The sequence below is a fragment of the Anoplolepis gracilipes genome, chromosome 9, assembly GCF_047496725.1.
Source record: "Anoplolepis gracilipes chromosome 9, ASM4749672v1, whole genome shotgun sequence".
NCBI lineage: Eukaryota > Metazoa > Arthropoda > Insecta > Hymenoptera > Formicidae > Anoplolepis > Anoplolepis gracilipes.
This window is the reverse complement of record NC_132978.1, coordinates 5,278,060-5,292,550: the sequence shown is the minus strand read 5'-3', so window position 1 is coordinate 5,292,550 and position 14,491 is coordinate 5,278,060. Positions and strand designations below refer to the sequence as shown.

The 14,491-nt window shown below is 38.4% G+C and overlaps 1 protein-coding gene across 5 annotated transcripts in view; it reads left to right on the top strand.

Moving 5' to 3' along the window:
• Positions 1-14,491, top strand: part of Nvy (CBFA2/RUNX1 partner transcriptional co-repressor nervy) — a 43,793-nt gene that overhangs the window by 14,281 nt on the left and 15,021 nt on the right. For 3 of the 5 annotated variants that reach the window (XM_072898854.1, XM_072898855.1, XM_072898852.1), the window contains exons 2-3: positions 2,909-3,308; positions 13,929-14,353. In XM_072898854.1, coding sequence (XP_072754955.1) covers positions 2,930-3,308; positions 13,929-14,353 — 804 coding nt within the window. In that variant the 5' untranslated portion in view covers positions 2,909-2,929. Of the gene's footprint in view, positions 1-2,908; positions 3,309-5,805; positions 6,088-6,984; positions 7,147-13,338; positions 13,407-13,928; positions 14,354-14,491 lie in introns of those variants that run through there. The other 2 variants (XM_072898856.1, XM_072898853.1) reach the window with 2 other exon arrangements.

The window sequence follows — 14,491 nt, the reverse complement described above, 5'->3', positions numbered from 1 at the left end:
AATTCATATTTGCATATTAGATTTTCTCATTAATAAAAAAAAAAATCTATCTCGTACCATGTAAAGTACACAACAACAATTTAACGAGATGTAAAATTACGCAATTCGTGAGAGAATTTATTCATACATTACTTCCGGCGGGATTGTGAAAAAAATAATCACGAACGTGTTTCGGTTGCTTTTAATACCAGACATAGCTGTCGGCGCACTTGTAAAAGTCTCGGCGATACGATTACCGTAATAAATATGAAACGAGATCTTGCAGCGTAAGCACGAGATAAAGAAGAGGAAACGTGAGTAGAGAAAGAAAGTTAAATACGCGTCGTTGCGTATAAAACGCAAGACGCAGCATTGCACTGCCTTTACCACCTGTTAGGCCAATGTAAATCTTCATAATGTTTATGACTCTGTTTGCAACTTGTTCCGGTGGTAAGAGAGATTACTAGACACACGAAGAGTAACACTTGGATGTAAAATAAAACTCGGAGTATTCGAGTATTCATTGATTATATACGGGTACCTGTACGTTACGGGTTACTCGTAGAATGCGGGTATCTATACGATATATTGTTTTTAGAATGAATTATTTTTTTAGACCATTAATTAAAAAAAAATATTTTGGCGACAACCGTCAGCTTGCTTAACATCTCCTATTTTTACAGAATATCGATTTTTTTATAATTGATTTTTTTTATAATCAATTATCTACTTCGAAACCATCGGTGCTTATTCGTATGCAAACAATTAATTTTGTTTACAATTGTATTTGTACGTTTATTATTTTCTTATAAAAGTTCTTATAAAAAAATGTATTATCCTATATCTAATTCTTATCGTTAGTTTATTTAATGTAATGTTCAGTTTGCAATATGTGCTTCTTTTCTTGTACTCTATAAAAATCTCAATAATTTAAATGAACATAAAGTACCTAACACATATTTGTAAAACTTACAATTAATTTCAACTCAAAATTAATTTCTGAAATTTTTTTCTGCAATTTCAATAAAACATTACTGCATAGATATTAAGCATTTATTTTAAGCTACATTTTCTTTACTTTTACCTTTTATTTTATGATGTATATGTATATTTCATTTCTTTTTGTTTAAAGAAAATTTAATACGAAATGTTGAAGTCTAATGATGAAAGTGTCGGCCAATTATTCATACGAAAAATTAATTCCGCTCAATGAATAGATCGAGAAATTGTTCGTAGTAGCCGATTTGCGATGTCATGTACATACATATATATTTGCTGCATTTCGGAGGGAAACACTTGCGGAGATGGTCCATTTGTAGGCCGCGCGCCGAGTGCGGCCAAAAATGACGGCGGCCCAATCAGTTATGGGCGGCAGCGTTCGCGGATCCCCAATAATTCCCGCGCGCGTTCCGTGACGGATCTTTGTTGGTTTGTAAAACATCCGTTTGCACATTCCATTAAAACGGCCATCGGTATGCGCGGCGACGATCCCGTCTCGCCGGGCACGTAGACGAAACATGCGGTCGGCGCGACGCTCTCATGAAATGGAATCAATCAAATATGAATCGTGCGCGCGATGACGTGCATATGGGTGTCCCGGGGTCTCTCGCTGCTCGTTTTTCCCCGTGTCGTGTTAGCTCGAGCCCGACGTGGTTGATAGCAGGTGCACGTTCTCGCGGAGACGTCGCGATAGATAGAAGAAGCTGTTAATATTCAATTTTAATACTTTGGTGATGTGTACGAATAGATTCTAGTGAATTTCTTTCTTAACCCTTTGAGTCACCCAGAGACCCACCTATTTTTTCATAGTTTTTTTATTGTTTTAACTACTTTTTTATCAACAAATATCGGATTTTTTGTTTCTACAGAGTCTCTAGAACATCGATAAGTGTAACAAAAATATGAACAGTCATTAATTGTTGTTAATTGCAAAAATACCATATATAAACAAACAGTCAAAATTAGTACTTTTTTTTACGAAAAAATACATTTTCTACTAATCTATTATGACAATAAATACGGCAATTTTTTTATAATCTTAGTACACACTAAAGTATATTTCAGAATTTTCCACCGTGTTGTTTTTGTTAAATCCTCCTTTTTTGATAAAAAATATATAAAAAACAATATTTTCTGTTCTAAATTGAAAGTAACAGTTGTATTCTTTTTTAAATCTTTTCTCTGAAGTTTTTTTTTAGATCGCAAATCTGAATTTTAAGGAAAAAAAATTTAATTTCCAAAATTTAATATAGGGATCCAATATGGCGGAAGTAAAATTTCGTCTGCCATATTGGATCCGCCATCTTGAATTTTGAAAATCTGACAACGGATTCGTAATCAGCGACTTCAAAAACCCTTATACCAAATTTTATAAAATTCTGACAATTAGAAAAATTCGTCACTCAAAGGGTTAAACAGAATAAAAAATGATAAGGAAGGCGAAAAAAGAGATGAAAAAATATTAAATCGTACGGCCAATATTCATTTTTCTTTACTTTTTTTTTCTCTCCTTAAATCTTTTTAAAGATGATTTGAATCTGTCAATCATTTGAGCCGGTTAAATCTCATTGTCAGATGTATAAATATATGATATTTTCATGCCAACTAATTAATGTAGCCTATATAAATTTATGTTTGTTTCATATCATTTTATTATAATTTTTTCCTTTGTTTTCTCGAATCGTTGCTTGAATATTATCTATAGATTTTTACATAATAGTTGCTCAAGAGAGATGCTGTCTTAAAATACATTCAATAAAGTATCTACCATATGTATCCTTCCACATCTTTGTTTCTTCCTTTTTACGCTTTTCAAATTTCTCGGACCAATTATTTATCGTCATTACTGACAGATAGTTACTACTGATTGTGAGTTTTCTCAGAACCAACACATGAGATCGATTTAAAAGAATTTAATCAATGTTGTCAGGTGAGAACACGGCCCGCGAGCATGAAAGTGGAGGGCGGAGCGGCGGCGGCGACGACGACGACGACGACGACGACGACGACGACGACGACGACGGTTCTTCATAAGGTCAAGGTTAAGGAAGAGACAAAGGAATGCTACAGCTACCAGCAGGCCTCGCCGTCGTCCACGTTGGCGGCTACCACCGTCGCGACGCCCACCGTCTCGGCCGCGACGGCGATCACCACGACCGTCACTAATACCAACGGCATCACCACCGCGAATCCACCGTCGACAGTCACTACAGTCACCACCGCCGCTCCCACTCCGCAATCTTCCGGTATTATCTGTCATCCGCCGACGACCGTCTCCAATACCGCCGACTCTTTTCCGGTCGACCTCGATCTCAAGGCGAAGAATAAGGGTGAGTATATATATGTATCTCTTCCTTTACACATCTTGCAAAAAATATTATCGATTGTGTGACGCGTGAGGAAAAACAAGGATGGATCGATCGTACAAGTGTATTTTCCACATGTCCTTGAAAAGATATTGTCTATAATTGATTTGATTATAATTAACAATATCGTTATATTAATTTTTTGATTATTTTAATTTTTTTAAATATAATATTAACCCTTATTCTCCGTGATTTTTCTAACAACGTCAATTTTTTGAAAACAAATAATCATAAAATAATATATTTAAGTAAATCATTTTTCAAATTTATTATTTTAGTCTTTATTTAGAATGTTCAAAGAAGGTGCCAACATTTTTTCAGATTTTTTAAAACACTTTTACATATTAATAAACTTATCGAAAATACGCTGATCCTCCTGTACAGTTAGAAGGTGCCAAAAATAACAATACGGAGTAAGGGTTAACAACAGTTTTTTTCCGCTTTGTGGAATGGATTCGTGTTTTTTAGAAATTTATATACTCGAATGTCCAGCAATCGAAATTTTCTTAGAAGCGAATTTATTTCTGCTTTCTTAGGAAATGTTCGATCGAGTAAGTTCGGTCTGTTTGCCAAAAGTGTAAATATCAATTTGTATTGATCTATTGATTTCTTTCTCTGTGTGGTCTAGTCTCATGGTCTGTAATGTCAGGCTTTGCAAAATGTACGTGGAAATATCGGCAGACTCTTGATGTGGTATTGTAGAATTAAGTAGAGACTGTTGTTTACCGAGTACGTAGGTGTACTAGAAAAATTATTATTGTCGTGGATAGACGTTATTGCAGAAAATGTTCTTCGTCGCATTAAAAAGCGCAAAAATAGAATTGCAATGAAATTTTTAACAGCCGTTATTAATGTGACCGATTGTAATATATCGTTATTGCTTTATATTTAATTATAATTTAATCCAACCAGTGATTCGAAGTATCTCGTTGCAACGAATATGTGACGTTCAGAGTTGTTAATACCTCCTTCACTTCCATCCCAGTCGGCAATATGTTGTAATAACTCGTCGGGGTGGAGTGACACGTGTCGTTTAAAAATTTACAACGTGATCACACTTCTAGTCTATCTGATCTATCGCGAGGCCGTAAAAAAAAAATACAAATCACTCGGTAGAGCCCAACTGAATAGCACGGGACGCTATTCTATTAATTCGAGATATATATCGACGATTCTCGCTCGAGAGCATGTCGATGGCGTATAGCGCACAGGTGCGATAAGTGCAGTTTATCTAATTTCAGATTCGCGTCACATGGTACATTGTACATGTACACTTTTTCTGTTAACTTAATGCGGATTTCACCGTTTAGCGCGCAGCTGTCAGCTGTCAAGCTGTCGCTTACAATCTGTCACTTGCCACAGTCAAGATTGTGCCATGTGACAACCAATCTTTTATATTTTACTAACGAAAATTAAGTTTTTAATTAAAATTTATACACAAGTTGTTACTTGTGCAAAAAAAACAATAAATGTTAATGAAGTTTTAATTAAAATGTATAAAGCTGCGTATATAAACGTTTTGTACAAGCTGGATTGACGTAAATCATGTGTAAGTTTAACAAAAATGCACGCATGCCAACTTTAATAATTTTTCTTCAGCAATTTGCTATTCGCTAGTTTAATTAAAATTGTATAATAAGACACACGCTCTCTGCAGATTAAAAAAAATTTATTAATTATTCAAAAAATACTTTTAAAGTCTGTAATTCTGATCTGTTTGAAAAAAAATAGCGTGTGACGCTTTTTCCCGGAGTGGCGTCGAAAGTTGACCCCGATCCTCGAAACTGAAAATTAAAAGGAACGACCTCGCCTCGATGTCCGCGCGAGAGCCCACGCTGTGGGTGTGTCGTACATTAGTTCGGAATATTGCATGACGGTACCCGTATATCGAGTCCATGCGCGCTCGCTCTTTCGCTCGAATCGTACATTCAGCTCGAGCCGGTTATCTAGACGGGCGGCGAGCCCGCAGCTAACTTGAGAACCGAGGCTTGGGAAAAAAAGCCCCTTCTGGCACATCAAAGCCCCGTCATCACGTCCGAACGCGGGCTCTCTCTCTCTTTCTCGTTTATCCTAAAATCCATCAGTTTTTGTTAATCAGCGCTATTTAAAATTATTATGAAAGCGTGGACGAGGCGATACCGCTCGATATCGCCTGATATACGATTAAGAATTCTTTATGAAATGCAACATGAGAAAGAATTCACATATATCGTATCATAATAATTTTTTGGGCAGAAAAAATCTATTGCATGTGTTGATTGAAAAATTTACACGATTAATGACTCGTTAATTATTTACTGATATCCTAAATATATCGCGGTATTTTACACGTATAGCTGCATAGATGTAACAAACACATGCGTGCATAAGAATGCAATGCGATCGTAGGCGAGAGAAAGAGAGAGAGAGAGAGAGAGAGAGAGAGAGAGAGAGAGGTGGGGGAGAGGATGCTTCGTGGGGGATGATGGCGAAACTCCTGCGAGCAGTCAGTCAACTTGGTTGGCTGGCCCGGTGTGTGTCGGTTAGGTTCGTGCGCCGCCTGACTGCCTGGTCCAGACGCGATAAGGCACGTCCAACACTTCCACCGGGATTCTGCTCGGGGCTGATATCATATCCGCCGCGCCGGGGCATCCCCGGCGCTTCGCTTCGAGGTGTATTTCGCGATAGTCACCCGCACACCGCGTGTACCGACCTATCTACGTACCTACGGGATACGGCTTACGATCCAGTGCTCGTCCCCAGCGTATGCGCGATCTCCTCCTCCCCTTCTCTGCGCGAGTTTCATAAAACTGGAAGATCCGTAATACTAGACGGGGAATATATTAGCCCGACACTTTGCCCGTTCGAAGTCTCGCGACGTTGCTTAGAGTAAATATATTAACGAATAACTGGTTATAATCCTCATCTGTTGAGACGATATTCCGCTAATTATGTCTGACACGTTCTTTTGGAATAGTAATGAAAATACTTTGGCGCAGAGCCATTTCTATAAACATTTAAAAGTTTAAGTTAACTCGAAGGTTTAACAAACCTTTCTCCCGTGAGTGCGTTCATACAAACGATAAAAATTAATGAATTAAATTAAAATTATATATAATTGAAGTTTATTTAATCTTTCAGCTCTTTATACAATCTTATTTTTAAAGGAATTAATCCAATCGTGTAATTGGTGTTAATTAATATTTATAAAAAAGTAAAATCAGAAAAAGACTTGAAATCGTTGGAAAATCTCAGTTATTTTTTATACAATTTAAAAAAAAACCGAAGACATGCGTTATCACGCACGTTAACTTTCAAGCGTGCGTGCGATCGATCAGATTAGAATAATGACTATAATGAAATCCCGTCGTTCTTAAGCGGCACGTTAGTCTGCGAGATGAAATCGAACACATGGAGTCGCGTGACGTCGGATCGAATCAACGGGGAGGAAACTTGCGCGAGGAGGGATGCGAGAAAAACGGCATGAGCGGCGGAAGAAAGAGGAGATCGCCGTACGGAGTGTGAAAAAGAGGGAGAGAGAGGGGGGGGGGGAGAGAGAGAGAGAGAGAGAAGGGGGAGGAGAGCGGGAAGACTGGGGGCGGGAGGGGGAGGGAGTAGGGATTGCGATCAAAGCCATCTGTTGCATTGTCCCGGCAATTAGGAGGCGACAGCTGAGTCCCACCGTACTTACTTCCAGCCAGGGACTCTCAGCCGCCGTGGAGCACGTGTGCTTTATCGATCTCGCTCCTCTTCGCGCGCTCCCGTCGAATGTCGCCCACGAAGACCACCTTGCCCCTTACACGAAACCTTGCGTATGGCTCGGGTGCGTAAATCCGGGGTGCTAATTTCGCTTGTACTTTTGATAGAGCTACGGTTAGTGATCGCATGCAATTTTTTTGTCGCCGAATCGCTCTGTCTCTGCGAATAAAATAAATATCAAATGTAGTATTTATCTTTATTTTCCACACGAATCACTGGATAAAGAATACCACATAAACAGACATGAAACTTTAAATGTTATTTGTAAAATTTGTCATTTATGTTTTTTAGAATTTTCATATAATTTATAGAGTTTCGGCTTCGACTTTCTAATACGTTTCATAAAGAATCTAGTAGAATTGTAAAAATTTTATAGCTCCATGAAATCATCGAAAGTTTACTGAACCGACGAAAAATAATATGAGTCATCGTTAATGTATACGGCTAATTGCTCGAATACTTAGGTCAGTAATAGTGCGCCGAAAATAATTCGGGGAAGGAGGTTGATTGACGTAATAGTTTGCGGCGAACTTCTTCGTGGTTTGCGGCATGTCTGGTCGTGATGTACCGCATGAAACGAGGAGTTTCTGTAAGAAACAATTTGACGTGCGAGAGAGAAATCATTCGGTGCGTTAAGGGCGAGTGCAAACATCTATTTCCATATAACTCAAATTTAACTAAAAAAAAAAAAAAGAAAAAAGAAAAACGCTTTTACACTGTTGTTGTAATATTGAACACGATTTTAATATTTGTTAGATAAAAATAAAAATAATTCGATTACAATTAGCGTTAAAAGTGCCCCATAAAGAAAGCACAAAAAGTTTTGATGAGAAAAACGATAAATCGATAATACCTTATTACAAGTTTTACAATTTTCTGATACAGAGATTTGTAGCTAAAGTTATATATTGTAGATAAACAGATATTTTTGAGTAAAACATTCAAAGAAACGCTCGTGGCATCAGATTGCGACGTTACTCCGAGTTGTGTTTGTGTGTGTATGTATATGTATGTATATAAATATATACATATACATATGTATGTGTGTGTGTGTGTGTGTGTAGGTGCACGCGCATATGGTCCGCAAGGCCAACCCATATGGGTAAACTTTGATTTTCTGCTGTCACGAAGACAAACGGGCTGCGCAGAAAAGTAGGCACGATTATCTGAAATTTTTTATAGCGTACACACACTCTTTCTTTTACATACATACATCCCTAAATTCTACGACATAAACTTAGTCGTAACGATCATCGTATTTCCATCAGATTTATTTGAAACATGACTGAAATGAATTAATAACAGTAATGGCAGTAGAGAGCAAAGTATATGTGGTATAAATGGAAATAAAGATGTTCGTTAAGAACGATTAAAACTGTAAATATAATATAAATATTTATGTAGAAACAAAATCAGTTTATTAACAATTAGCGAAATCTATGAATAAATTGTGAATTAGTATAAATTTGAACGTTTCGAGCTCATTTTGAGTCTTCTTCAGCGCACATTAATAATTAAAAAACTAGTGAGTAGAGTATCAGTCGCAATAAAAACTCATTATAAGTATGATTGAAAAAATGATAAATAATAAAAGATCCATTTATACCACATATACTTTGCTCTCTACTGTCGTTACTGTTATTAATTTATTTTTACAGAGAGCCTTGATATTAGTTATTTATTACTGAAATGAATTTTGATCAGACGTTCGATTTTTCAAAAATCGATACGAGGTATAAAAAATTTTAATTCCCGATTTCTTATACATTTCTTTCGTAACTCTGTATCCACGCCCCTTACTCATCATCAACATATATTTTCTCTGGATCGTCAAGCTTTTAACTTGAAATCCCTCTTCGGCCTCTATTATTACAATAAAGAACGGCAGGCAGTATCCGGCAATATCGGACGCGGCGCGGATGCTCGTCACGATCAAACGAAATCGCCAAAGGAGAGAGCGCCCGCGTTCCGTTTCTTCTGATAAGCCTTTGGGACGACGGACGGCGAGAGAGAAGGACGGAGAACCGCTGCAGGAAGTAACAGCTGGCCGAAGGGATAGCAACATCAGCAACAGCAGCGACGGCGGCGGCCGTACCATTACCATCATCCGAGCTAGATATCTCCTCTCCGGGATTCTTGTACATACATACGAGTGCGCAACGTATGCGCGTACACACGTGTGTGGGCGATACTAGAGAAAGACGTACTTACGTTGCATCGTACGTCACGGAACTCAGAGGCAAGATTGCGCTCGTCACGGCAGAGTTGAGTGACAGTCGCGTGCAATCACAGCGCGACGCTGATTAAACATTCGCGTGTCTCGCATATGTGCATGTACATTGACGGTCTTTAACCTTGGATATATAATCGTAAAGAACATTGACAATATGTACCTGCATCCGCACCTGTGTGTACATGTCTATAAGATTTATATGTATATTTGAGTATTATATGTATATTTGTGTATGTACGTATGATTCTGACAGTCTTTTCATTTTTTTAAAGCGTTTTTAATTATTAAAAGATTCCAACATGATAGGGGCATATCTCAGCCACATAATATAATGATATTACAATTATTTTGCCGTCACAATAATGAAATAATATGGTGATATGACAATAATCACGTTTGTTAATTACTTCGTTATACTCTATTTGCATAATTGCATTGTTTACGTATTATTTGCATGTGATTTACGCCTCTTGTATAATTGTGATTATAATTTTATTTAGGATAATATGCGGTCGATATGTACAAAATTTTGGAGGAAAACCAGGAGAGAGAGAGAGAGAGAGAGAGAGAGAGAGAGAGAGAGAGAGAGAGAGAGAGAGAGAGAGAGAGAGAGAGAGAGAGAGAGAGAGAGAAAGGGTAGAAAGTAAGGGAAATAGAGATAGAGTCGAATTTGTTTCGGGATTAATTAATCTTTGTTTCATCATGTTGTGTGCCCACTTAATCGCATTAAGTTCATTGAGACATCACGATCCGAAAACGGATGGATGCTTGCACCCGCATTGGTGCCATCATAATACCGCGGAGATGCATGGCAACGATTTCGTATCGTAAAGTCATTAGAGAGACAACCGCGCGTTCTATCAGCTCAGTCGGTTGTATTTAATCGCTCTGAATCAAAACGGGGACGAATTATAACGAAATAAAATTTGCCAAAACTTGTTTTGATAAATATATATTAAAAAAGAAAACGATTGAAGTAATTAAAGTAATTAATTAATTTTGTGTCTGGTGTGTTTTACTTTGACTTCCAACTGTCACGCGTGGAAAACGACATTAACGTTAATAAATCGATATAGCAATATGATATACAAATAAATAAGTAAAACAGAGAACAGGCAACATTTATCACACATTTATAGCGTATTACAATCGAATAATATTATTATTAATGTTACGACGTGAATTTACAGATCGTAATTAAGCACTGTCCTACCTGCTCGCTTACCTATCAACCGGCAAATTAATTCGTCGGCAGATAACAGAAAGAAGCGCGTGACAAATTATTATTAAACCGACGAGAGGAACGATGATTTATATTCCCCGTACACGATTTCGAGAAACGAGAGAGCGAGAGAAAAGGCAGCCGTGCGGTCGAAGGATGAAATTGCGATTCCTATCAAAACGACCACTGTAATTTTCACGGATATTTTCCGATTTTTTTCCTTTCCTTTTTTTCGACTCGGTCGATCGTTCGCACGATTATCGCGGGATGCGCGCAAACGCTATTCTCGTATATATATATATATATATATATATATATAATCGCCACTCGCGATCTTCCGGCTAGCAGTTACCAGAGGCCATCAGAGATTTTTCACGTGGGATATCACGACGGCGCGGCGCCCTATGTAACCACGACCTCGCCCTTTATGCAGGCGGCGGAAGGCGTCTGTGTGTACTCAGGCTCCCCATCATATCGCGTAAGCCGTGAGGCAGCTTAGTTTGTCGAGAGTTCAGGTACAGGTAATTACCTACCGGCTACCGGCGTCAGGTGGTAGTGACACGGTAGCGTCGACCTTCTCCTCCTCCTTCTCTTGCTATTTGCCGCGCACTATCTTCCTCTCTCTCTCTCTCTCTCTCTCTCTCTCTCTCTCTCTCTCTCTCTCTCTCTCTCTCTCTCTCTCTCTCTCTCTCTCTCTCTCTCTCCCCCTTTTCTCTCTGTCTCTCTTTCCTTCGACACACCTCTGCTCTATGTATTTACACGCACCCACGCAAAAATGCCTTGTGGCGATCAGTTCCATTAGCTTAATGGAGGACCGTGTCTCCTACTTTTCCGCCAACAGATTGACCGTCTTATCTGACGGTTCTCTCATGCGTTACTCTAGCGGAAAGTTCGGGTTCCGCATTAATTATTCGCATCACATTACACGTGGCTTAATCTGAGGATTAATTATTTTAACGATAGTTACAAGACAAATATGCAGTTGTTGATCTAAGATAATAATTAATTATAAAAAGTATCGTTTCTATATAATTTACAAAGAGTTTTAAACGCAAGAATTTCGTATATTTGAACATTTTGTGCACACAAATCGATTATATTGACTTATAATTGCATTAAACGTATTAGCATATCAGTGATGATAGCCTTGCATTACGCGTTTTAATGTACATTTATGGGATACCTGCGGCTGCTCTTCAATTATGAACGAGCCATAGCGCGCGTGTACAGGCATAGCGGCTGTAAAATCAGAAATTCCTCGAATTATGATGATAGCTCTCCGCTTCGGATATGATTGCGATTTTAATGTTGCGATTACGTTGGCATATTTTTAAAAATTCGATGGTCGAATTACGAATCATGATTGTTTTTTAAACAACATCATGGGAACTGTTAGAAATTATATTTCGACAAATTTTTTCCAATACATATACAATAGCTTTGCTCTCAACTTTTTAAATATTTTTACAACTTTATAAAAAGGAGAATTTATTATATTTTTAATATCTTACGTAAAATATTTATTTGGATAAAAAACCGTTGAAATATATAATCTAAATATATCAAATATAACTGTATATTAAACGCGATGTAATTATAACGAATGGACAGTGTCTAGAGATTTCTTTCGCAAATTAGAATTTAGAACTTTTTCTGTTTTGTTGTAAAGGAAATGAAAGAGTAACCCCAAAAACACACGTTTTTTCGCCCATTTTTTGGCCCTCGAATTTCAAATCAAACTATATGCCAAACAGTTCTATATGATGGGACATTAATCTCAGAAAAAATTTAAGTTGAGCATAGGGATAGTTTTGGAGATACGGGGGGTCAAAGTGACCAAATTCTCAATATTTCCAATATTGTCCAAGCACTGTAGACACAAAAATAAAGTCAATACTTCTTTGATAACAGTGGGGATTTGACTAGAATTAGTCAAAATAGTTTTCTGACTCCTCCATCCCTGTTGCTTAATATTTTAAGAGTTGCTTAATATTTAAAACTATCCTCAAAACAGTTTTTACTGAATTTCTATAGTTCGATTTGAAATTCGAGGGTCAAAAAATGAGCGAAATTTGGGGTTACTCTTTCTTTCCCACTTGATAAATATTCATCCGAGTTGTCAACAACTTGTCAATCGATCGATCGCGATAGTCGAATGCGACGAAGGAGCCTCGCCAGCGAGGAAGCACTCTCGGCAGAATCTCTCGTTACTGTTGATAGACGTTATACGAAATGCGCCACGGGGGTTTAGTGTCTGTAACATTTCGTTATCGGCATACTCGGCATGCCCTCGTCGTTTTCGCCACGCATGCCGCGGGCGTTCCACGGGAGATAACGCGTTACCCGCGCGCACAGCGGAACAAGACAAGGCGGATGACACGGCCCGTAATTGCATGTTATCCGTTGCATCCACGCGCGGGCATGCCCGTGTATAAACGCACGCAGGTATGCACGCAAGTATGTGGCGTGCGGTGTGCGTACGTGCGTATTTGTGCGGAAGAGTGCGTGCGCGGCCGGCTGCCCGTTCCACGTGCACCGTTCTCGACGTCCCCGGATATGCGACAGAAAGTGCGACGTTTGCGGCGACGTTTGCCGCTCCTTTCCGACCTCTTGTATGCTTCTATGCGCGTGCATGTATATGTGTTTCAAGTGTAAATAATGCCCCGCGAGCTCGTCCGCAGCCTTGTTGAATGACCTGTCATTAGGGACATGGATCTCAAACCGTGCAATGATAGCTTTAGCTTCGGTACCAAAATAGTATCATCTACTGCTGACTTTTGTTTATTGACGAAATTTTGTAGATCTCTGATGATATCTTCAAAGATTTTATCGAAAATATTTTCAATCAGAAATCTAAGCAGTAGGTTAGGTAATATATTTTTTTGATTCCAGCATTGACAAAGTTTATATGCTCTTTTTAATATCTCTCGCTTTATCTTTTATAATTTTAATTTAAGGCTTAATTTCAAAGATATTAAAAAATATATTAAATATATGTATACAGGGTGTCCCATTTTAATTCCTCCAGTGAAATATCTCGAAAAATATGGAAAATTCGAAAAAATGTTTCAGACAAAAGTTGTATGGTTTCTAGGGGGACATTTTTCTCTCCCAGGCTTGGTTTTCGAGATATTCGACTGGAGGAATTAAAGTGGGACACCCTGTATATATCTTTTAGAAAATTTCCGATCATGATGTTAATAAAAATTAATAAATCTATATTTTATAGGTCATTAACAAATGTCTAAAGATAAAGAATTAAGCGCAATAGTCTAAAGATTAATAAATAATTTTTCTAACATAATAAAAATAATTTTTTTACATAGAGAATTAATATTGAATTTATGTTTGTGTGCATATACCTGGATGCCAAAGTTAATTTTCGTTGCAGCAGCCTCCGCTTCGCGGGAGAAATCCTCGCGAGAGGAAGTGGTTCAACCAGAAGCGCACTCGCCCTCGTCTCAGCAACACCAAAGACTTGGCCAGCAGAAACAAACGAACGGTTCTCGGTCGGAGTACAAAGGTGCGTCCGGTTGCTCTAGGTCTTCTGACAACGACAGCCCTTTGCCTTCGCAATCGGTTAAGTCCGAACTTGAGGAGGCATCCGGTGCTGCCAATGCTGGACCTAGAACGGACGAGCAGGGCGATGGCTCTGCGCTGGCGAATGGTACCGGTAGTGGTGCATCTAGGTGCGTCAGCAGCATCTTCGCCGGACACGGCAAGCTTAAAAGGTTACTGGGCACTCTGGTGCAATTTGCCACCGACATCTCGACGGACACGGGCGACACGGTGCGTGCGCTGGTGCTCGCGCTTCTGGTAGGTGAATAATGCTTTTATTTGTCGAATAAAATTGAAATATAAAAAACGTTTGTAGTTACTTGACATTTTAATTTCGCTACAATGTGCGTATACAGAAATGTCCCAAAAAACCACTGGATGTTCTTTCAATAAATA